General features: G+C 44.8%; 1 protein-coding gene across 1 annotated transcript; it reads left to right on the plus strand.

Annotated features, from left to right (window-relative positions):
* Positions 1 to 2175: 2175 nt before the first annotated feature.
* Positions 2176 to 25346, plus strand: LOC120945975 (di-N-acetylchitobiase-like). The gene is made up of 7 exons (XM_040360581.1): positions 2176 to 2360; positions 5501 to 5639; positions 10067 to 10275; positions 19355 to 19526; positions 22442 to 22539; positions 24674 to 24835; positions 24923 to 25346. The coding sequence occupies exons 1-7, from the start codon at positions 2241 to 2243 to the stop codon at positions 25106 to 25108; spliced, it is 1086 nt and encodes a 361-aa protein (XP_040216515.1). The 5' UTR covers positions 2176 to 2240; the 3' UTR covers positions 25109 to 25346.
* Positions 25347 to 25601: the final 255 nt, after the last annotated feature.

The following is a 25601-nucleotide window of genomic DNA, read 5'->3' on the forward strand; positions in this document are numbered from 1 at the left end:
CATGTCTGTTATTCTTATAAAATATCTGTTAAGGTCGTGCAAACCTAAATAGCAACTAAAAGGCACGTAAAAGAAATAACAAGTTACATTTGCAGAGGTGTATGTAAATGTTCTTGCTGGTTACTAGAATTAGAGATAACACTGATTGTGGGAAAAACAAGAAGTTTCTGTCCAATAATCCTATTAATAAGATCTGCAGGCGGTGTTTGGTATGTTCTATTGTGAAAGAAGCACAGACCATTGGGAAGCATTAGATCAGTGGTTCCCAACTCTTTCCCACAGGCCAAAGTGGCCATTTCTTGCCTTTAACTGTCCCTTGGGGCACCATTCTTACCATTGACTTCATTGATAGGGCACTATTTCTCCCGAAGACACCAAGGATTGGGTCCTACTTCTCCCACTGACACCAACAATGGGGAATAATTGTTCCTACTGACACTATTAATGGGGCACTTTTCCTATTACTGACACCAGCAATAGGCCACATTACCTTCAACTGACAACAACATTGGCGCACAGTTCATCAAACTAGAGCCAACGATGTAGCACGATACCTCCCACTGACATCACTGATGCGGTACTATTCCTCCCATTGACACCAACAAAAGGGCACTATTCCTCCCATAGATACAAATGATAGGATACTATTCCTCCCATAGATACAAATGATAGGGTACTATTCCTTCCACTGACACCAATGATGGGACACTATTCCTCCCACTGACACCAATGATGGGACACTATTCCTCCCACTGACCTCGTTGATGGGTCATTTTTAAATGCACTGATAACAGCAATGGGGCCCTACTCCTTCCACTGACACTGAGCCATTATTCCTCTTCAGACTGACCACAAACATTTGTCATTTTTTACCCCTCGCTGACCACTGACCCATGGACATTGTATACTTCAAGAGAGCAAGGGACACCGCGGCATTAACCAGAAGAGTCTTAATATATAGGAAACTCATACTTCCAGTGCCCTTCATGGACATTAGGGGCCGGGCGCATAGAGATTAAGGGGGCAGCACCCCTGCGCCCCCTATGGACGGGCCGCCACTAACCCCTGCACACGCCCCTGCCATGTATTGTGGGCTCCACTTGCCCATCTGAGGGCCTGGGACCAGCATAGCGGGTGCTGCGGGGTAGAGGGGAGAGAGCTGCGTGGACATGCGATATTACTGGGCGATCTGCACTGCATTCGATTCACTAGAGCACAGGTGAGCCCTTTGGACCCCAGATGTCTCATTAAAGAGGACCTGTCACCAAGAAATCATAGAGGACTTCTTGTCATAAAAAAGAAGAAAACTTATGTAAAAGAAAAACAAAATTTAAATAATAAAAAAAATTAAAGTTACACCAAAGCACATACAATTTGTGAGGCCCTTAACTTAGCCCCCGCCCCCCAAAAGTGCAAAGATAAACTCGAGTTACATATCATCACCACACACTCCAGATTGAGAGCAATATTTCCAGCACCAGGCCTCCTCCATAACTGGAAACTGATGACCTGTAGGGGGCTTTTAAAGCGCCACCTATAGAAAATCTAGGGTACTGAAGTTTGTCGCCATTTCACAGATGCACACAAATTTAAACATGTTGGGTATCTATTTACTCTGGGCGACCTTGCCTTTTATATTTTACCAAAAAAATTGGGTAATATATTGCGTTTATTATGCCCCAAAATAAACTTTAGTGTGTTTTTTTTACAGACATTTTGCATTCCTTAGACCTTTGCAGTAATATTGTGTGACATAAAAAATCGGAACTACCACTATTTTATTCTCTAGGGGTGTCTGCTTTCAGAAAACATGTCATGTGCAGTTTTGGGGCTCATGCTTAAAAAATTTTTTTAAGCGCGTAGAAAAAAATAAAACAAACCGGCTCTGGTTGGGAAAGGGTTAGCGCTTCAGCACAGGTAAGTGTCATTTTCAGGTGAGAGGAGATCAGAGACAACCTACCTCCCCTGAGACAGATCACCTTCTGTAGTGATGAGGGGGAGGGGTAATATTACACTGACTCTATACAGATATAATCCCTTCCAATGAGAACTCTTTCCTCATCAGATGTCTGCACTCTGATTGGCTTCTGCAATGATCGCTGATTATTTCCCTTTCTCTACAATGAGAAGTATCTGACCTGTCAATCACTCAGCACATTGCCCCGCCCCCTGCCGGTCAGTCCCCGCCCCCCGGTGTGTCTCCCAGGCAGGGCGGTGGGAGGAGTCAGTGTGCGGGAAGGATGGGGGGGATGAGTGCGGTGTGTCTGATCCTGATGATCGGGGCTGCTGTGTGCCTGGCTGCCTGTCCCTGCTCCGATCCGGCTCTCTGCGATCCCATCCAACACTCCCGGGACTCCGAGGTACATTGGGATCCGCAATCCTCACATTGTAACTTCCTGCTTCTCCTTCTTCTATCACTGAGCCCAGAGCCAATCACACAGGAGCTCTCATCCCTGCACTGCAACCTAGGAGATGAGAGCTGACATCTGATTGGTTGTTGATCTGGGGGGGTGCAGAGTTAGGAGATGAGAGCTGACATCTGACTAGTTATTGATCTGGAAGAGGTGTAGAAGATGTTGATGAGTATGACATCTGATTGGTTATTGGTGATCTATAGGTAGATTAATTCTGGGATATGATCAGTTATTGATCAGCAAAATGCAGAGTTTGGAGATAAGTGCTAACATCTGATTGGTTAGTGATCTGGGGGAGTCCTGGATGAATTTTGGGATCTGATTGGTATTTGATCAACAGGATGCAGTTAGGAGATTGGAGCTGGCATCTGATTGGTTATTGATCTGCGAGATGTAGAGTTAGGAGATGAGAGCTGATATCTGATTGGTTATTGAACTGGAAGAGGTGCAGAGGTTGTTGAGTGCTGACATCTGATTATTGATGGATGGGGGGGGGGGGTGCAGAGTTACATGAATTCCAGCATTTGATTGGTTATTGATCAGCAGGATGCAGTTAGGAGATTGGAGCTGGCGACTAATTGGTCAGCAGGATGCAGAGTTAAAATATGAGAGCTGGCATCTGATTGGTTATTAATCTGGGAAGGGTGCAGAGTTTGGAGATGAGTACTGACATTTGATTGGTTGTTGATTTGGGAAGGGTGTAGAGTTAGGAGATGAGTGCTGGCATCCGATTGGTTCTTGCTGTGTGGGATGCGGAGTTAAGAGATGAGATCTGACAACTAATTGGTCAATGATCTAGGAGGGGTGCAGAAGTATGAGATGAGGGCTGGCATCTGATTGGTTATTGATCTGGGGGATGCAGATATCAGACCTGATACGGTGAATGGAGACGCGCCAGACTCCTGCTGTGAGCCTCTGCGTTCTCCAGCCTGAGGGTTGAGTGCTTTCAAGAATTAATTGTTCTGGGAAATGGTGAGTTAGGAGATGAGTGCTGGTATCTGATTGGTTCTTGCTGTGTAGGATGCAGAGTTAGGAGAGGAGAGGTAGTATCTGATTGGCTCTTGCTGTATGGGATGCAGAGTTAAGAGATGAGATCTGACAACCAATTGGTCATTGATCTAGGAGGGGTGCAGAAGTATGAGATGAGTGCTGGCATCTGATTGGTTCTTGCTGTGTGGGCTGCAGAGTTAGGAGATGAGTGCTGGCATCTGATTGGTTCTTGCTGTGTGGGCTGCAGAGTTAGGAGATGAGTGCTGGCATCTGATTGGTTCTTGCTGTGTAGGATGCAGAGTTAAGAGATGAGATCTGACAACCAATTGGTCATTGATCTAGGAGGGGTGCAGAAGTATGAGATGAGGGCTGGCATCTGATTGGCTCTTGCTGTGTGGGATGCAGAGTTAGGAGATGAGAGGTGGTATTTGATTGGCTCTTGCTGTATGGGATGCAGAGTTAGGAGAGGAGAGGTGGTATCTGATTGGTGATTGATCTGGGGGTGGAGAGTTTGTAGCTCCACATTTGTTGACATTGCTGGTCAGGAAGATGATGAGAAGGGCTGTTTCCATGCTTAGAGGACCTGTTCACACCATAATAACCCCGCCCACATGTGTTCCAGATGCTTTTCTGCATGCGCGTTTTTTATGTGTTGCAGTGCATTCTATCCCCCCTCTTTTTTCTCCACCTTCCATAAAGACGTGTGTTTCAGGGCATTTTTGGTGCGTTGTACCATATTGCAGTAAGGATGGGCTCAGGCGTGTTCCCAACCCCCCGCGCCCGCCAGGAAGCTGACACTCCGCAGCGCTAATCACAGGCAGTGAGACATTTTCCGATCGGCGGCTGCACAGATCAGGAAATGTCTCACTGTCTGCGATTAGCGCTGCGGAGTGTCGGCTTCCTGGCGGGCGCGGGAGGTTGCGAACACGCCTGAGCCCATCCTTATATTCCAGTACAGCAGGGTTTGACAAATTTGCTTGGAATCTAGGAGCCAGCTAAAAAAGTTAGGAGCCAGAAAACGCACCCCGTCCCGACGAGCTTGCGCGCAGAAGCGAACACATACGTGAGCAGCGCCCGCATATGTAAACGGTGTTCAAACCACACATGTGAGGTATCTCCGTGATCGTTAGAGCGAGAGCAATAATTCTAGCCCTAGACATCCTCTGTAACTCAAAACATGCAACCTGTAGATTTTTTTTAAACGTCGCCTATGAAGATTTTAAAGGGTAAAAGTTTGTTGGCATTCCACGAGCGGACGTAATTTTGAAGCGTGACATGTTGGGTATAAATTTACTTGGCGTAAAATTTTCTTTCATAATATTAAAAAAAATGGGGATAACTTTACTGTTGTCTTATTTTTTTAATTAAAAAACGTGTAATTTTTTCCCAAAAAAGTGCGCTTGTAAGACCGCTGCCCAAATATGGCGTGACAGAAAGTATTGCAACGATCGCCATTTTATTCTCTAGGGTGTTGGGATAAAAAATTATGTTTGGGGGCTCTAATTAGAGGGAAGGAGATGGCAGTGAAAAATAGTGAAAAATGACAATGTTTAACTTGTAATGCTTAACTTGTAATACCAACGGCCACCACCAGATGGCGCCAGCTCACACATCTGGTGGTAATAACTTGTTTTTTTGCCCACCTTCCAAGCCAAGTCGCCAGGACACTATTTCTAGTCGCCATGGCGACCTGGCGACCGGGATTTGTCGACCCCTGCAGTACAGTTCAGTGCAGAACTAGCACGTGATACTTTTTTTTTTTTTTACTGAAACGCACTGAAACTGACCGCACTAGTGTGAACTATGCCATTGAAAATCATGCAGCCTACTATCAATGCTTTTCTGATGCAGAAAATGCCTGCATGTGGTGTGAGCTCCCCCTAAGAGCTCTCTTTCACGCTTGTGGTGGAGTTTAGTGCCTTCTGAAGAGCGATCCCCATTCAGATCACTTTTCAGCAGGCATTGGACTGGAAGTTTTTGCTAAATGTCTGTCCCTGGACTATGAGCTGCGGGTACTTCTGTGGGGTATTGCTGGTTCTTCAGGATGAGCAAAATATGATAAAACACTGATGACCTCTTTCTGTTCCTTTTTCTAGGTCTATGTCTTCCATGTAAGTGGAAAAAGCTGGAAGCTCTATGATTGGTCTAAAGTGACCACAGTGGCTTTATTTGCACCCTATGACCCCGAACTGATGTGCTTTGCACACTCCAAAGGAGCAAGATTCGTGCTGACGGGTGAGAATGGCATCACAATTCGCTTGATTATTCACAGGCTCATCGAACGTTGTTACACGATACATGATCTGGTTCTCTATTCATAAATTTGCTTGGAATCTAGGAGCCAGCTAAAAAAGTTAGGAGCCAAAAAAATGCACCCTGTCCGGCCAAGCTCACGCACACAACGCATACGTGAGTAGCGCCCGCATATGTAAACGGTATTCAAACCACACATGTGAGGTATCGCCGTGATCGTTAGAGCGAGAGCAATAATTCTAGCCCTAGACCTTCTCTGTAACTCAAAACATGCAACCTGTAGAATTTTTTAAACATCGCCTATGGAGATTTTAAAGGGTAAAAGTTTGTCGCCATTCCACGAGCGGACGCAATTTTGAAGCGTGACATGTTGGGTATCAATTTACTCGATGTAACATTATCTTTCACAATATAAAAAATTGGGATAACTTTACTGTTGTCTTATTTTTTAATTAAAAAAAGTGTATTTTTTCCCCCAAAAAAGTGCGCTTGTAAGACCACTGCGCAAATACGGCGTGACATAAAGTATTGCAATGACCGCCATTTTATTCTCTAGGGTGTTAGAATAAAAAATATATATAATGTTTGGGGGTTCTAATTAGAGGGAAGGAGATGGCAGTAAAAACAGTGAAAAACACATTAGAACTGCTGTTTTGCTACTTGTAATGTAACTACTTGTAATGCCAACGGCCACCACAAGAGGGCGCCAGATCACAGAAGGAAGCTTAGGCCTGCAGAAGGCCGCAAAGCCGCGGCCTCAATTGCCGGCCGGTAATTGAGGCCGCAGCTTTGCGGCTTTCTGCAGGCCTAAGCTTCCCTGGGCGCCAGGTCACAATTTCTTGTCACAATTGCGACCGGGCGCCCGGATTTTGTCGAGCCCTGCACTAATGCATTGTAAAGGGTATAAAACATTGCTGGACAGATGAATATATTGAGCATTTGGCAGGCTGAATTGGACACTTTTGTTTTGAAAATGACGTTTTATAAATTTTGAAGAAAATAGAAAAGGTTACATCACAGTTGCAAAAAAGGCAACAAGAAAAATAAATATATACAAAAGTAGAAAAATACAAAATCTCTTAGGCTGGGTTCCCACTAGGGGTGCGCATCTTCACCGGTCTCACGATTCGATTCGATTACGATTATCTGGTCAACGATTCGATTCGATTCGATTCGGCGATGCATCACGATTACCGACGAGCTCTCACTTCCGCTTGGGCCGCCTAGGTGGCCCTTTCTTCCTGCAATCTTCTGAGACACATCACAGGTTCCAGAAGATTGCCCAGCTATGCAGGACAGCGCAGTGAGACATGTACACCTGGCTGTGAAGCTGCAAGCTGTCACAGCCGGATGCCCACAGAAGTATTGCCAGTGCCGTGGACAGAATGGAGTGTTCGGGTGGCCACATCGCTGGATTGTGGGACAGGTGAGTGTCTTTTTATTAAAAGTCAGAAGATACTTTTTTTTGTAGCTGCTGACTTTTAATATGTTTTTTTTTGACTGAACTCTGCTTTTAAATAAAAATAACCTCACTCCCTTAAAGTGGAGTTCCACCCAAAAGTGGAACTTCTCCTTTAAGCACTCCTCGCCCCCTGACATGCCATATTTGGCATATCATTTTTTTTGGGGGGGGGGTCCTAATTTTAGTGGGACTTCCTGTCCTGGCTGCCTAGGTGACTCCTTCTGTCGCCCTAGGTGGCCCCTCCATGCCAGCGATCTTCTGGGACACAGGTCCCAGAAGTTTGGCTGGCCAATGGCAGATCACAGTGCGCGCCTGGCCATGAAGCCGTAAGCTATCATGGCCGGGTGCCCACAGTAGATATGATGGCATTGAGGAGAGGAGCGGGGAAAGGTATGGGGCTCTGTGCGGTCGCATCGGTGGACTGTGGCACAAGTAAGTGTCGGTTTAATAAAAGTCACCAGCTACACTTTTGGTAGTTGCTGACTTTTACTAAACTAAAAAGCGGTGGAACTCCACTATAAAAAGTGATTAGTGCACTACAGGGTACAGGAATATACAAATGTGGCTGCTGGGAGGTCTGGAGGGATTATAATTCACAGCAAGTTCCCTGTACTGTCTGTGTTGAAATTTCCCTGGCTTCCCAAATTCGCACATTCCAGCACACAATGGAATGTGCGAACTTAGGACACCAGAGAAATGTCAACACAGAGCACGTGGAGGAGGAGAAAGAATACTGCTGTAATTAAGAATCCCCTTTTTGCAATACATGCCGTTCTAAACCATTTAATGGCCACTGCTGCATGTGCTGTTTAAAATAAATACAGTCAGCTTCTCATACCTTCGTTTCTGTGTGTGTGCTGCTCTCTGTATTTCCGCACATGTGACTCTGTCCTGTCCGGCCCGCCTCTCACCACTCGTTCTCCTCTTTCCCGACGTCAGTGGGAGTTCTCAGCCCCGCCCACCGACTGTACTATAGCTATCAGATGAGAAGAGAGGCGGGCGGGGCTGAGACGTAGGAGGTGAGAGGCGGGCCGGAGCTAACATGAGAGGAATACAGACAGCAATATAAGTATAAAACGCTGTATATTTTAAAAAGTACATGCAGCAGTGGCCATATAGTGTATTAAAGCGGAATTTATTGCAAAATGGGTATTTTATTAGACGCGCTCGGAGCGCTCTCCCGGGAGGGGCGGGGCAAGTCGGGATGGCGTCACCCGACATCGATTATTGGGGCCACATGCATCGATGCCGAATCGGGGGCCCCCGAATCGCGATGCATCGATTATATTCAACACCCCTAGTTCCCACTGGTGTGATCGCAGACATCGCATGTGATTCGCACCGCATTGCATGTCATGTGAACATCAATGTTAATTCAGCCATACAAATTATATGGATCAAATCGCATTGCATTCGCACCAAAATGACGCAGGACCCTTTTTTTTTTTGGTCTGCAGTGTGAAAAACCACGTGATCCGATTCCTGCACCATTTCATACTTTACACTGCGATCTGCAAATCGATTTGGGGTGTCATTAACTTAACATTGACATCAATGTCGGTGTGAACCAGTGTGCGATTCAGGTGCGGGGAACCACACAGGAATCGCAGGGCTTCCCGCATCGCACAAGTGTGAACTGAGACTCGGGCCAGTCGTGCAGGACTATTCCTCCCCCTGGCCAACCCCTCCTCACCTTTCCTAGTAATTAGTTGCCAACCAGGGGCTTCTGTGTTGCAAATGTTGAGGTCAGGACTCTGTGCAGGCCAGTCAAGTTCCTCCACCCCAAACGCACTCATCCATGTCTTTATAGACCTTGTAACTGGAATTTAATCTGGACTAAATGAAATGGACTTTAGACGGTACAAGTAAATATGGTAGAAAATCTATAGATATATTTATTCATAAAAAAAGGGGTATATACGAAGAAAGGGATGATATACAAAACTTTGTGAACAAAATAGTACAATATCAGCATATTATCACAGTACATAATTTAGGAAATATTACATAAAAGTTTATACTAGTGCACATATGCTTATAAAGATAAAACCATACAGCACCAGGAAGTATAAAAAACTTTTAGATCCTTAGGACTGGATTGGATATGCGGAGTGATGGATGTTGCTTTTACTCAACATGTTTCGCATTGAAAACGCTTCATCAGGAGCATAACGGTAAGTAGGATAAGTCTCCGCAGGAATGTGTGAAACAGACCACTCTAATATTGGCATTCACAGCATTTAGTCGCCCTGTGTTTTATGCACTTTTTCTAGCAAGACCCATTTAAATCTTTATAGACCTTGCTTTGTGCACTGGTCCAAATCATTTGGTGGAGGGGGGATTATGATGTGGGGTTGTTTTTCAGGGGTTGGGCTTGGCCCCTTAGTTCAGTGAAGGGAACTCTTAAGGCATCGGCATACCAAGACATTTTTGGCAATTTCATGCTCCCAACTTTGTGGGAACAGTTTGGGAATGGTCCCTTCCTGTTCCAACATGACTGCACACCAGTGCACAAAGCAAGGTCCATAAAGAGATGGATGAGTGAGTTTGGGGTTGAGGAACTTGACTGGCCTGCACAGGGTCCTGACCTCAACCGGATAGAACACCTTTGGGATGCGAAAACTGCGAACCAGGCCTTTTCGTCCAACATCAGTGCCTGACCTCACAAATGCGCTTCTGGAAGAATGGTCAAACATTCCCATAGACACACTCCTAAACCTTGTGGACAGCCTTCCCAGAAGGGTTGAAGCTGTTATAGCTGCAAAGGGTGGGCAACTCAATATTGAACCCTACGGACTAAGATGCCATTAAAGTTCATGTGTGTGTAAAGGCAGGCGTCCCAATACTTCTGACAATATATAAAAAAAACTGGACTTGTCCTGTTGATGATGTAACTTTCTCAAGAGCGATCCTAAATCTTCTTTGCTTTAATTCTCTCTATTTGTAGGCGATGTATCTGTGAAGGAAATCGTAGACCCAAAGCAGAGATCTGCCTGGATTGCAGGGAAGGTGAACCTGGCCAAGACTCAGTATATGGACGGGATCAACTTAGACATTGAACAACCGATCCTTCCACATACACCCGAGTATTACGCTCTAACGGATCTGGTGAATGAAACCACAGAGGCCTTCCACAGAGAAATCCCGGGATCTCAGGTGACCAAGATGCTTTTACAGCTTGTTCAGAGAGCTCCAATCACCAAGTTTAAAGGGTTTTTATAGACTTGGCCAAAATTGACCCCCCTACCTATCTTTCTACCTCTAGATTATTCATATTGTTTATTTTACCTTGTCCCTGTAGCGGGAAACAGCTTTTATTACTCCCTGTGACATCATAACTATGGGAAGTTTCATGCAGGGTCAGCTGCTGGGAACTCATTCCCTAGTGTTGTCGAAATGCCCCCAAAGCTACATCTCCCAAGAGCCTTTTCTTACACAGAATGAGTTGTCGGGCTCTTAGGATCAGTGGCAGTGCGTCCATAAAGGGCGCATGGACGCCGCCCCATCTCTCCTGCCACCTGTCTATCACCATAGATAATTCATGCATTGCATGGTCGCCACTGCCATCCCCTATTCAGGTGCCCAGCCCCTTTTCAGGCACCTGAATTACAGTAGCAGGGTATTTTTTGGAAGCACCTGATTAGAGCCATGGGCTCTAATAGGCGTCCAAAAAGGTGAACAGCGGGCGCCATGCTGGACGCTCGCAGTTCACTCAGCGGTTTGTTAGGAAAGCGAATTAATATTCACTTTAATAACACTGAACCACCTCTCAGCCAATCAGGTGCTCTGGTCTGTTACTTGTCACCTGATTGGCTGAAACAACAGGCGCTGTGATTGGGTGCCTATCAGGCGTCCAATCATAGCAGAGGGCGGGAGAAGACATCGAGGAGCGTGGAGGACCCTCTGCCCCACCGAGACAGGTAAGTGCCGGGCAGGGGCGCCATCAGGGGGGTACAGGCAGTACACCTGTAAGGGGTCCGGAGGTCCACAGGGCCCCATATGGCAACTCCCCCTTTTTTTTTTTTTTTTTTTTTTTTTTTATTAAAAAAAAATTCTAATATATATTTATTTTATTTTTTATTAAAGGGCCAATTTTTTTTTTAGGGGTACAGGGGGCACTGAGATCCCCAGGGCCCTGGATGACAACCCCCCTTTTTCTATAAAAAAAAAATGTATTTAATATATATATATATATATATATATATATATATATATATATATATATGTGTATGTAGAGGTCCCCAGGGCCCCGGATGGCAACCCCCCTTTTTTTTATTAAAAACATTTTTTTTTATATATTTTATTTCTTTTTATATATAATATATATATATATATATATATATATATATATATATATATATATATATATATATATATATATATGTGTGTGTGTATATTTTTCTCTCAAGCGTCTTCCAGGACAGCCCATGAGACCTAGGGCTCCTCCTACCAGGACAGGAAACACGTTAACCCCCACCAGATAAAAGGGAGGTCCTCCAGGCCCCATGCCAGTATTAGTGTTTCCTCCGGATGGGGGGTAACATGTTTTAGGAACCTGGTCCCCTAGGTCTCATGGGCAGGGGCTCTAATGACCGTTTAACGGGATATATGTGTTTTTTACTAACCTCCTTGCCATAGCAGTTTTCCATGGGGAAGTTTGCTGCTGCCCTTGCTTCTTTGTGCCTGGAGAGGGCCAGGACCGGGATGGCGTCGGGTCCCTAGCGCTGTTCGCAGCACAGGCTGTATGTAGGTGACAGTGTTTCCCGCACACAGCATGGCTGATTCGTGCTGGGAAACGTGGAGATCACTAGCGCTGGTAGGGGCGGAGCCTCTGCGCTCCAAGCTGGCCACAGGAAGATCCGGCGAGGGTCACTTCCGGGTCGCATGACGTCATCCTCGGGCGCCAGAGACATGGTTCCTGTCTCCATAAAACGCGCGAAACGGGGGCTAATGGCTGCTGGTGATTTCTGGTAAAGACAGCACAGGCTGTAGGACTACCAGACGGACGGCATGGACAATCCTGCGGTAATCGCTCAGGCAGCGGATGCAGTCCCCAACACCAGCACCTCTCAGGTAAGCTTGAAGTGTTTTTATGGTCACTTTTTCTTGCTATCCTGGTGAAGGTTTTTACCCCCCAGCCCTCCCAATCATAGGATTTGGTGTTAGGGGACACATTTTCTTCTCCTGCACGTGGTGATGGAGTGTTTTTGTGGCTTGGGTTACTTATGGGGTCATTTATTTTGTGTCTTTCAGGCCAAGACTCAGGACAAAGCCCAATCACAGCCACATAAGAGAAAATGTGCGGTGTGCGGTAACAAACTGAGTTCCACTTGGGGAAAAACAGTTTGCCGCACCTGTATAGATGGTTTAGCGAAGGATGACCCTGTGACCTCATGTCAAAAAATGTTGACTTCGGTCAGAGATGAGCTTGCTTCTACTTTTGGCTCATTTAGAGATTTAATTGACAAAATGCAGGTTCCCCAACAGGGTACAGCTTCAAAAAGAAAGGCTTCAGTTGTTAGCACCCCGCAGGTGAGCGTAGAGAGTGAAGACTCTGAGGCTGAAGCCAGATCTACCCATTCTTCTCCGGAAGACTCAGGGTCAGATACAGAGCCCAGGGATAGAGTATCCTCTAGGGGCTCAAGGTTCAAATTGTCTCTGGAAGATGTGGATAACTTGTTAAAAGCCATCTATACCACCCTTGAAATGGAGGAGGAGGTACAAATGTCTAGGCATGACCTTATGTACAAAGGTTTGCACAAAAAGAAAAGTAAAAACTTTCCAGTGCACGATTCCATCCTTGATACGATCAAACTGGAGTGGGAGAATCCAGAGAGAAAACCTTTCTTTTCCGGGAAACCTAAAAAGAAGGTTTCCATTTGATGAGGATGCAGCGCTACCGTGGAATAAGAACCCAAAGTTAGACGCTCCTCTTTCAAAAGTTTCAAAAAATTCGGACCTGGCGTTTGACATGGGTACGCTTAAGGATCCTATGGACAAAAAATGTGATGTCCTTCTTCATAGAGCTTGGGATTCAGCTATGGGGAATCTCAAACCAGCTCTGGCCTCTACTTGTGTAGCCAGAAATCTGGAGGAATGGCTTACACAAATCCAAACCCATCTTTTGGCTGGTACTTCTAGGGAAGAGATTTTAAAATCCTTTCCTCTCCTTTTTAGTGCCGTGGGTTTTTTGGCGGATTCTTCTGCGGAATCAGTAAGAATGACAGCCAGAACTTCAGCTTTAGTGAACTCAGCCAGAAGAAGCATTTGGCTTAAAATATGGTCTGGGGATGCAGCATCTAAGTTACGATTATGTGGGCTTCCCCTGACCGGGGATCATCTTTTTGGCCCAGGTTTGCAGGAGGCACTGGAACGTACGGCCGATAGGAAAAAGCCCTTTCCAGAAAAGAAAAAGCAGACGGGAAGAAAAAATTTTCGTGGCCAAAATAAAGGCCTGCCATGACAACAAGGTCCTAAAGAAAAGGACAATAGGCCCAAAAAACATTGGTCCGGGTACAAAGGCAAAGGTAGAGGAGGTGTTTTGTTTAACACACCTCAGCAGCCCGCCAAGCCACAATGACCAGCATCTGCCAGTGGGGGGAAGACTGAGGGCCTTTCTCCCACAATGGGCAACCATCACCTCAAGTCCCTTCATTCTGGATCTGGTGGCAAATGGATACAGGCTAGAATTTTCCTGTCAGCCACCAGAACGACTCTTGATCACATCTCCTCCCAAAGATCGGGAGAAAGCAAGAGCTCTGGGTCTCCAAGTAGGAGATTTGTTGGACCAGAAGGTCCTGATTCCTGTTCCCCGGTCAGATCAGAACAAAGGGTTTTATTCCCACATTTTTGTCATCAGAAAGCCGTCAGGGAAGTATCGGCTCATTCTGAATCTTCGGTCTCTAAATCGATCGATCCGGTACAAGCACTTCAGGATGGAGATAGTGTTCTCTATCAAGAATCTGCTTTACCCAAACTGTTTCATGGCCACGTTGGATCTGAGGGATGCTTACCTACATGTCCCGATCCATCCAGCTTTCCAGAGATTCCTGAGAATAGCGGTAAAGATGGGAACGGAAATCAGGCACTTTCAGTTTCAGGCCCTCCCCTTCGGTCTGTCCTCTTCCCCTCGTATCTTCACAAAGGTATTGGGGGAGGCGCTGGCTCCACTAAGGTTAAAGGCGATAACTATCATCCCTTACCTGGACGACCTATTAATAGTGGCGGTATCCCACCAAAAATTACTAGCAGATCTCCAGACTGTACTAGACTTTCTTCAGTCCCTGGGCTGGCTGATAAACAGGGAAAAGTCTTCCCTAGATCCAGCCCAGAAGGTGAAGTACCTGGGTTACGACTTTTGCTCAGTAGTCCAAAAAGTTTTCCTCCCAGAGGAGAAGGTCTCCAAGATGGTGCAAGCAGTGTCAGCTTTACAGACCAATCAGTTGGTCTCGCTGAGGGAAATTTCAAGGACGGTAGGTCTCATGACCTCGTGTTTCCCTGCGGTACCATGGGCAAGATTCCATCAGAGACCATTGCAGAGATTCCTTCTGGAAAATTGGGATGGGGACGCCAGGTCCCTAGAGTCAAAAGTTTGGTTACCTACCAAGGTAAAAAGAAGCTTGTGGTGGTGGAGGAAAAATCTGCACCTGACAAAAGGCCTGCCTTGGTCCATCTCGATATCCAAGAGGATCACGACGGACGCAAGTGCCTGGGGATGGGGAGCCCACCTCAAAGACCAGGTCGCACAGGGGAAATGGTCCTTGAAGGAAGCAAGAGCCTCATCGAACCAGAGGGAGCTGCTAGCGGTTCAGAGAGCCCTGCAAGCCTTTCAATCGGAGGTCAGGGGTCACAATCTCCAGATCCTGTCCGACAACATTGCGACAGTGGCGTACCTCAACAAACAAGGAGGCACGAGGAGTCGAATTCTTCAAGGAATTGCACAAGAAATTTTGTCTTGGGCAGAAGTAAATCTAGGCTCAATTTCAGCAGTGCACTTGAAGGGGACGCAAAACAGTCTGGCAGACTACCTCAGTCGCCACAGGGTGGAGCGAGACAATTGGTCACTTCATCCAGAAGTCTTTTGGATCCGGATAGATACCGATGTCACACGTGATATCAGTGCCCCATTTTTTATTTCCTTCTTGTGATGGAAGAAAAAAGTTCCAATCCTGTATGGTTCATGGAATTCTGATGTAATCTTGGGCACCCAGTGCATCGGTGAGAGAAAATAGCTATATGCCCCCCCCCCCCCCTTATCCAACAATAGGTTGTTTCTTGCTGCTCTTGCTTGTTTCTTGCTGTGTGTCTAAGCAGCCAAATGCCATGTCTGAGCACTATGAAGCAAGGACAGGGGGGGCTTAAAGTGGTTGTAACCCTTCACAATATACCCAGTGAAGTAACTGGCCTCAGGTGGTGCACAGAGATGGAACAAATCCGTGACCATGGAAAGGCTGAGTGCGGGCGTAGAGGCCGATTCAAATGTGTATCCTGTGCGTTTTAAAGTGGACACCCTGATTTTTTTTTTTTTTTTACCAAAAATACAAAAAATAAAATAAAAATCAGGGTGGAACTCCACTTTAAAACACACAGGATACGCATTTGAATCGGCCTCTACGCCGCGACGGCCGCACTCAGCCTCTCCATGGTCACGGATTTGTTCCATCTCTGTGCACCACCTGAGGCCAGTTACTTCACTGGGTATATTGTGAAGGGTTACAACCACTTTAAGCCGACCTTGCTTCATAGTGCTCAGACATGGCATTTGGCTGCTTAGGCACACAATACATCATGGGGGGGGGGGGGGGGGGAGGTGCATGCTCCTCCCCCTTAATTTAATGTATTTTTTTTATACTTACCAGGAATAGCGGTTGCTATGCGAAAGTCCGTAATCTGCCTCTTCATCGTCCGCAGTGGGTCTTCTACCTCTGTCCTAGTCGCGGTGCCTTCTGGTGAATGGGGCGTGCTGCCTTCTGGGAACTGTTTGTATCCCAGAGAGCAGCCGCCCATTCACAAAGAGCCACGCGGCTCGCACATGTGCAGTAGGAAACTGACTTCACTGCCTGTTTCCCTTACTGAAGGTGGCGGCGCTGGAAGCTGCTAGCATCAAGGGATCGGCCTTGGGGGGGCTGACATCGCGGGCGAGTAGGACAGGTAAGTGTCCTTATTAAAAGTCAGCAGCTACAGTGTTTGTAGCTGCTGACTTAAAAAAATAGTGGGTGGAGCCTCGCTTTAAGTTGCATGCACCTGTAAAAAATGTACATGTGACTCAAATATATTGACATGAAATTCTTTGCATTAGATTTTTTTGAGTAGGTGGAAGGGCAAGAAATTCAGGTTGAGCCACTAAAAAGAATCTGTTTTCTTAAAGTATATGTGAACCCTCGCCTTGTAAAACAACCCATTCAGTTGCAATCAGAAATGAAAGGCAATGCATTTGTGTGTATTAATAAACAAAATAAATCTAAATATATAACCCCTTTTTTATTTATACATTTTTTTTTTTTTTTTGCTTTTTCGAAGATTTTATTCAGATTTTTTTCAAATAAAAAATGTACAATAAAATTCATTAATTGCTTCAGCCCCGGAAGAATTCAACCCCTTCCTGACCACAGCAGTTTTTGCGATTCGGCACTGCGTCACTTTAACTGACAATTGCGCGGTCGTGCAATGTAGTACCCAAACAAAATTGACGTTCGGTTTTTTTTTTTTTTTTCTTTTGGTGGTATTTGATCACCTCTGCGTTTTTTTGCGCTGTAAACAAAAAAAGATCGACAATTTAAAAAAAAAAGCTATTTTTTTGGACTTTTTGCTATAATAAATATCCCCCCCAAAAAAAAAAAAAAAAATATATATATATTTTTTTTTTTTTTCTTTTTCCTCAGTTTAGACCGATATGTATTCTTCTACATATTTTTGGTTAAAAAAAAAACCACAATAAGCATATATTGATTGGTTTGCGCAAAAGTTATAGCGTCTACAAAATAGGGGATAGATTCATGGCATTTTTTTATTTTTTATTAATTGTTTTTATTAGTAATGGCGGCGATCTGCGATTTTTATTGTGACTGCGACATTATGACGGACACATCGGACACTTTTGACGCTATTTTGGGACCATTGTCATTTATACAGCGATCAGTGCTATAAAAATGCACTGATTACTGTGTAAAGGACACTGGCAGGGAAGGGGTTAACCACTAGGGGGCGAGGAAGGGGCTAAGTGTGTCCTAGGGAGTGGTTCTAACTGTGTGGGGGGGCTGGGCTACAAGTGACACGACATTGATCACTGCTCCCGATGACGGGGAGCAATAGATCAGTGTCCTGTCACTAGGCAGAACAGGGAAATGCCTTGTTTACATAAACATCTCCCCGTTCTGCAGCTCTGTGACACGATCGTGGGCCGCTATGAAGTTTGCGGGGCACGCGGGCGCGGCTTCTTAAAGGGGACATACAGGTACATCCATTTGCCCACTGCTTGATCAGACGGGGTGACCCCTTCAGATCAAGGATCAACGGTGATCCGTTGCACCACTACTCTTAAAGAAAAGTACCTTTAAATGTACAAGTCTAAAGGTATCCTTGTGCCGACTTTTCTATTTTTGAAGTATTTTTTTTAAAGGGGGGGGGGGGGGTGACAGCAGCACACTGGTCGGCCCAGCAAACAGCTGTGCGGAGAGTGGGGGGGGGGGGTCAGTACGATTCTGATCACTGGAGGAGAGCAGGCTGCGTTCCCAGCACAGCTAGAAAACTGGCCATGCTGTGCTATCATGCCTAGTGTGGTCAATTTGAAGTAGGAGAGCAGAGGGACTGGCAGGAACACTGGGTATCTCACACAAAGAAGGCAATAAAAAAGAGAACAGGATACTTTTTCATACAAGTACATGGTACAGCAGGCACATATCATCAGGAATATTAAATGTTTGGGTTTAACATATTATTTAACCACTTAATTTTAATGACAGGCCATTTTTTGGGATACGGCACTGCGTTACTTTAACTGACAATTGCGCGATCGTGCGACGCTGTACTCAGAATTGTTTTGTCCTTTTTTTTCACAAATGGAGCTTTTTTTGGTGGTATTTGATCACCTCTCACAATTTTTAAAAAAATATATATATTTTTTACTTTCTGATATAAAACAGAACTCCAGTAACAATCTCTGATCATCTCCTGCAGCATGTCCCCAGTCCTAATCATCTCCTCTATCATGTCTGCCATCTTTGACCATCTCCTGTCTCTGACCATGTACTGTCTCATGTCTACAGTCTTTGACCATCTCCTGCAGCACACCCGCAGCCCTGACCATCTCTTGTATCATATCTGCCATCTCTGACCATCTCCTGTCCCATGTCTACAGTCTCTGACCATCTCCTGTCCCATGTCTACAGTCTCTGACCATCTCCTGTCCCATGTCTACAGTCTCTGACCATCTCCTGTCCCATGTCTACAGTCTCTGACCATCTCCTGTCCCATGTCTACAGTCTCTGACCATCTCCTGCGGCACATCCCCAGCCTTGATCATCTCTAGTATCATGTCTCCAGTCTCTGACCATCTCTTGTATCATGTCTCCAGTCTCTGACCATCTCTTGTATCATGTCTCCAGTCTCTGACCATCTCTTGTATCATGTCTCCAGTCTCTGACCATCTCTTGTATCATGTCTCCAGTCTCTGACCATCTCTTGTATCATGTCTCCAGTCTCTGACCATCTCTTGTATCATGTCTCCAGTCTCTGACCATCTCTTGTATCATGTCTCCAGTCTCTGACCATCTCTTGTATCATGTCTCCAGTCTCTGACCATCTCTTGTATCATGTCTCCAGTCTCTGACCATCTCTTGTATCATGTCTCCAGTCTCTGACCATCTCTTGTATCATGTCTCCAGTCTCTAAACCTCTACTGGACCATGCCTGCCATCTGACCATCGCCTGAATTATATCCACAGTCTCTGACCATCTCTTGTATTCTGCCTGCAGTCTCTTCTCTTACCATCTCCTGTGTTATGTCCACAATCTCTGACCATCTCTTGTATCATGTCTCCAGTCTCTGACCATCTCTTGTATCATGACCATAATCTTTGACTATATTTTGTTGCCTGTCTGCTGATAATGAATATTGACAATTCTATGCACAGCCCTTTGGTGATGACATGGGTCAAAAAAGTTGACCACCACTTCTTTATTGTATAGCATGAGTTAATTCAGATGTACTTTACAATCTCTGTTACTCTAATTGCAGGTGACGTTCGATGCTACGTGGAATCCCAATTGTGTGGCTATGCGTTGCTACAACTATTCTGCCATAGCGGAGCTGTCTGACTTTTTGTTTGTAATGTCCTACGATGAGCCGCCTCCGATCTGGAATAAATGTATTGCTGGAGCCAACGCACCATTTAACCAAACCATAACCGGTGAGCGTGGAATCTACTTATGACATGTTTTTTTGTTTTTTATTTCCTGTATATTCTACAATGCTTCACACAGTGCATAGAAGCTTTGACTTTAGTCCCGCCCAAGAGGAACTTATTTTCAATATCTAATCAGGAATCTCACACACTTAGTCAATGTCAGCTAAATATTTGAAGATTTTTCAAAAGTCTTTCAAAAGATTTAAAGTAGGGCTGTGCGTTAAACGCGATATTAACGGCGTTAACGCAAACCAATGTTAACGCCGTCAATATTTTTATCGCGCGATTAACGCAGGAGCCCTCGGGGTGGACATGCAGAGTGTGCAGCGGCGCGGCGCGGCTTACCTTCTCGCTGGATTCACAGGCAAGTTACTCACCTTGTCCCTGGATCCAGCGATGGAGCGGGTCCTCCTTGCTTGGCGGGTCCTCCTTGCTTGGCGGGTCCTCCTTGCTTGGCGGGTCCTCCTTGCTTGGCGGGTCCTCCTTGCTTGGCGGGTCCTCCTCGCTTGGCGGGTCCTCCTCGCTCGGCGGGTCCTCCTCGCTCGATTCACAGTGCCTGTGTGCCGCCGAGCTCCGTTCCCTGCGACGTTACGACGCACGGGAGCGGAGAACGGCGCCAAATTTAAAAAAGTAAACAAACACAATACACACAGTATACTGTAATCTTATAGATTACAGTACTGTATGTAAAAAATACACACCCCCCTTGTCCCTAGTGGTCTGCCCAGTGTCCTACATGTTCTTTTATATAATAAAAACTATTCTTTCTGCCTGAAAAACTGTAGATTGTCCAAAAGTGTCCCTTTATGTCAAAAATGGTTTTAGATCAGCTAGAAAACAGCGATAATAAATTATAATCACTTGCAGAATTGTGCGATATTTGTGGGGAAATTCGTCATAAATTAGAGCGATTAATCGTGAGTTAACTATGACATTAATGCGATTAATCGCGATTAAAAATTTTGACAGCACTAATTTAAAGTGATGATAATAAAGCTTGAGGTTTTTTTTTTTGTTTTTTTTTTTTGTTTTGTTTTTTGTTTTGTTTTTTAATAAATATTTCATACTCATCTGCTCTGTGCAGTAGTTTTTCACAGAGCAGCCCAATCAGCTTCCAGGTTGTATTGCCAAAGCTTAACTGAACAAGCTGATGTTAGAAGCTGATTGGCCACCATGTACATTTGCACCAGATTCTGAGTGATCCAGTTTTAGTAAATCTCCCCCTGTGGGGCATGAGAAAAGTCTGTGTGTTTTGTGCTACATCGGTACTTTACCCCTTTATGACCACCCCATAGCAGATTTAAATACCACCAAAAGAAATCTCTATTTGTTGAGGGAAAAAAGGACATCAATTTATTTGGGTACAGCGTAGCATGATCACCCAATTGTCAGTTAAAGCAACGCAATGCCGTATCAACAAAAAATTACCTTGTCAGGAGGGGGGTGGCAAACTTTCCAGGGTTAAAGTGGTAATAAACTCTGTAATACCACTTATACCTACAGTTAAGCCTATAATAAGGGTTACCTGTAGGTACTGGAAATATCTCCTAAACTTGCACTGTTTAGGACATGGTTGCTCAACCTGTGGCCCTCCAGCTGTTGCAAAACTCCAAGTCACATGAGACATTGCAAGGCTGACGTTTGCAAGCATGACTCCCAAAGGCTAAGGCCTAGTACACACAAGAGGATTTATCAGCGGATACGGTCCAACGGACCGTTTCCGCGGATAAATCCTCTCGAGGATTTCCGCGGATTTGGATCCGATGGAGTGTACTCACCATAGGATCGAAATCCGCGCCGAAATCCCATCGCGATGACGTGTCGCGCCGTCGCCGCGTCATCATCGCAACGCGGTCATATAAGGAATTCCACGCATGCATCGAATCATTACGACGCATGCGGGGGGTCCCTTCGGACGGATTGATCCGGTGAGTCTGTACAGACCAGCGGATCAATCCGTTGGAATGGATTCAAGCGGATAGATTTGAAAGCATGTCTTCAAATTTCTATCAGCTTGAAATCCATCCCAGGGGATAAAAATCCGTGGAAACAGATCCGCTGGATTGTACACACCAGGGGATCTATCCGCTGGAGCCGGTCCGCGGATCAATTCCAGCGGATGGATCCTCTCGTGTGTACGGGGCCTGAGGCATGATGGGACTTATAGTTTTGCAACAGGTTGGGCACACATGGTTTAGGAGATATTCAGAGTGCATGCAGCTAATGACATCATCCATAAATGCGCTCTAAAGGTCCAGCTTATAGTGCTGTACAGTCAGAGCACGTGCCATTAACGGCGGCTCCGGTGCGCATGCGCGGTAGTGATGTCATCGCGGCTCCGGCCAATCACATAGCTGGAGCTCACAAACCGAGAAGACAGACAGGGCGAACATGTCGGCCCTCTCAGCGGTGACTTTACAGCGCAGGAGTGCTTTGTTCCAAGGTGAGTATTTCATAATGTGCTAGTATGCGATGCATATTAGCACATTATGCCATTGCCTTGCAGGTGTTTTTTTTTTTTTGTTTTGTTTTTTTGAGCATCAGCGGTTTACAACTGCTTAAAAAAATTATTAAGTTCTAGTGCAACGTTAAACGCGTAGACTCTTCTCATGCCCCATTGTGTCTTTCTGCGATATTATGTTGCTTTTATGACGCAATAAAAATTTATTGTTTTCAGAGTGCAGCTGTCTTTAGATGGCCAATTGACAAAAATAATGGAACTTCTCTAGTTCTACAGAAATACCAACTTTTCGGTATTTGCAAAGCGACCTTCGCGGGCACTAACATGGTGATCCTAGACGTTTTGGGTGCCTAAGGGCTTCTGTTTTGGAAATCAAGCTCTTGTCTAGACTTTTGGAAAGACCAGATTTGCAGTTCAAATGTAAAGACACATTTGTTAAAAATGACTTATTTTTCAGGTTATCAGCAATTCATTAATTTGGGAATTGACCCCAAGAAGCTTGTAATGGGCGTCCCGTGGTATGGTTATGATTACGTCTGTCTCAATTTAACAGAGGTAGGTTTGTATTAGACATGTGCAATTTGTTTAGTTTCTAATTCGTTTTTAACGAAAATTCGGAAATTCGTTAATTCCGAATTTTCGTATTACCAAATTTTTTATTAACGAATTTTCGGACTTCCGAAAATTCCAATTTCCGAATTTCCGGACTACCGAAATTGCAAATTTTTTCATTTCCGAATTTTTTCATTTTCGTATTTCCGAATTTCAGAAATTCGTATTTTCGGAAATACTAAAATGTTTTATTTTTTTTATCTTTCACATTTTTAGAAATTTCGAAAAAAAAAATTTCAAATTTCGAATATTCAAATTTTTTATTTTTCAAATTTTTCATTTTCAAATTTCGAATTTTTCAGCTTTCGAAAATTCGATTTTTTTTTATTTTTCAAATTTTTCATTTTCAAATTTTTCATTTTCGAAATTTCGAATATTCAAATTTTTTATTTTTCAAATTTACGAATTTTTCACTTTCGAATTTACGAAAATTAAAAAATCGAAAATTAAATTCGAAATTGTAACATTCAAAAATCTAAATTCTGAATTTTCGAATTTCAGAATTCCGAATTTACAAAAAATTTAAAAAATAACAAACGAAAAAAACAAATTTTTGGGCAGTGCACATGTCTAGTTTGTATTGCATGTCTGTGTGCAAATGCGATCGGCTTTGTAATTGAATGTTATTCTTAGGGAAAGCCGTAGTTGAACAATATATTTGCATCCTTTGCTTTCTGTTTTAGGTTCTTATCTTAGCAGACATTTCCAGTAATAGTCACACCGCTTCTCCAACCCCCCCCCCCCCCAGCTGTCTTCTGGGAAACACACTGGTCCCAGGAGACAGTGGGGACCAGTGAGGGCTCGCCGTGCGGCTAGCGCATGCGCAGTAGGGAACCAGGCTGTGAAGCCGTAACGAGGATAGCGGTGGGGGATAGCTTCACTGCCGGGCGCTTCACTGCCGGGCGCTGACTAGCTTTACTGCCGGGCGCTGGCTGGCTTTACTGCCGAGCACTGTTGGGGCTGCAATAATGATCAGGGCCCTGATTATCTCTACAGATCTCCCCTGTGAGGAAATGCTGCTGATTGGCTCTCCTGTCCTCACACTCTGTCAGTGTGAGGAGAGCCAATAACTGTCATTTCATTGTTTACATGTGATCAGCTGTGATTGGACACAGCTGATCACATGGGTAAAGAGCCCAGTCATCGGCTCTTTACCGAGATCAGGGTCCCAGCGTGCCTGCGATCGCAGTGAAACTGGGGCCAAGTTGTATATCTCAGAACAAATGAGCACCCCACCCGACATCATTTGTCTATACAGCGGGAGGGAGGTGCTTAATAAAAGTGGGCTGCCACGCCCTCAAATACTGTTTGAAATGGTGCAACTCATTGGAAAATGCATCAACCACGTGAGTATAATCACCCCAATACCACACCGTGCAGTGCAGGGGGAATTCACTGTATGGGTACATTTAAAGTACCTTGGAGTTGCTGTTACTAAAGCTGGCAACTTTTGACCACTTTTTTTTTTTTTTTATAGCAGAGAATTGCACTTTTTTTAAACTATCTTCACAAAATCAATTATTGCCCTCGGAACTACAGTACTCGGTCTTATGGCCCGTACACACAATCCGAATATCGGAAGAAAACGATCGTCCGAGGAAGAATCGTACGATTTTCGGATCGTGCGTACACTACTTTCGAGAGCCGATCACGACAGTTCATCCGATATTATTCGATCGGACATGCATGAAAATTTTCCTCGCACGATGTCGGATCGTACGATTTTCATTTAATCAGTACAGTTGTCGTCCGAAAATACAATACAATACAAATACATTACAACACATGACATCACTTCCGATTATTTTTTTCGGTCGTACGAGAATTTTCGTGACTTTAATAACCTATTTCATTTTACTTGCGACTATTAAGCGAAAAAAGTCGTACGATCCGTCGTACGATATTCGGATCGTGTGTACGGGCCATAACTAGTACACTCCCAAAGCCAACTGTCAACCTCCAACTGTTGGAAGTTGTAGAGAACTTGTAAAGTAATGGTATATTTGATCTCTCATCAACTGCCATACAAATAAAATTGTCAACTTCCTAATGGACTAACGTTTTGCATTTCTCCAAGGGTAACAAGTGTGAGATGGGAAAATGTTCGTTCCAATGGGATCCATACAGCTATGCAGAAGGCAACCAAGTAGGCTACATGACAATTATGAAGCAGGTGAACAGTTCTCTGACGGGGCGGTTATGGGACGATGTGCAGAAGGCTGCGCTCTTTAATTACAAGGTTTGTATGTCTGTATTTATCGCTGTATTGCGCTTTTAGTGCTTTCTATGACGATCACTAAGACGCGTTGTATAAAATGTTTTCCAGGACACAGAGGGGAAAATCCATCAGGTGTGGTACGATGACCCGGAGAGTATAACGCTGAAGGCAACCTACGTCAAGAAGCTCGGTCTCCGAGGGATCGGCATGTGGCATGGAGACGTCCTGGATTATTCTGATGATCCGGTAGCTCAGGAACAAACCAAGGCGATGTGGAAAGCGTTAACGCCATAACTGCTGCTGATGACCCGTCACCTGTAGCCCAGGAACACAAATGATTTGCTGCTAGGTTTTCTATCATAGATAATTCTTAAAGAATATGTAAACCCAACATTTTATATTCCTGATATGTGCCTGCTGTACCATGTACCTGTAAGAAAAAGTATCATGTTCTTTGTTTCTCTTCCTTCGTGTAAAATCTCTGGTGTTCTTGCCAGTCTCTCAGCTTTCCTATCAAAAACTGACCACACTAGGCATGGAAGCACTGCGTGATTATTTTTCTGTCTGTGCTGAGAACTCATCCTGTTCTCCAATAATCAGATATGTGCAGACAAGCCTGTCTGCACAGCCATTCACTGGGAAGAGCAGTGTACTGCCGTTTCTCCTCCCCCAGCTCTCTTAGCTCCTTATGCAGCTGGGACTGAGGGTATGTAATCACTTATAAAAATTGGAAAAAAAGGTGTGTGTGTGTGTACTGTGCATCCGGAAAGTATTCACAGTGCTTCTC

This window comes from Rana temporaria, chromosome 7, assembly GCF_905171775.1.
Source record: "Rana temporaria chromosome 7, aRanTem1.1, whole genome shotgun sequence".
NCBI classification, from domain to species: domain Eukaryota; kingdom Metazoa; phylum Chordata; class Amphibia; order Anura; family Ranidae; genus Rana; species Rana temporaria.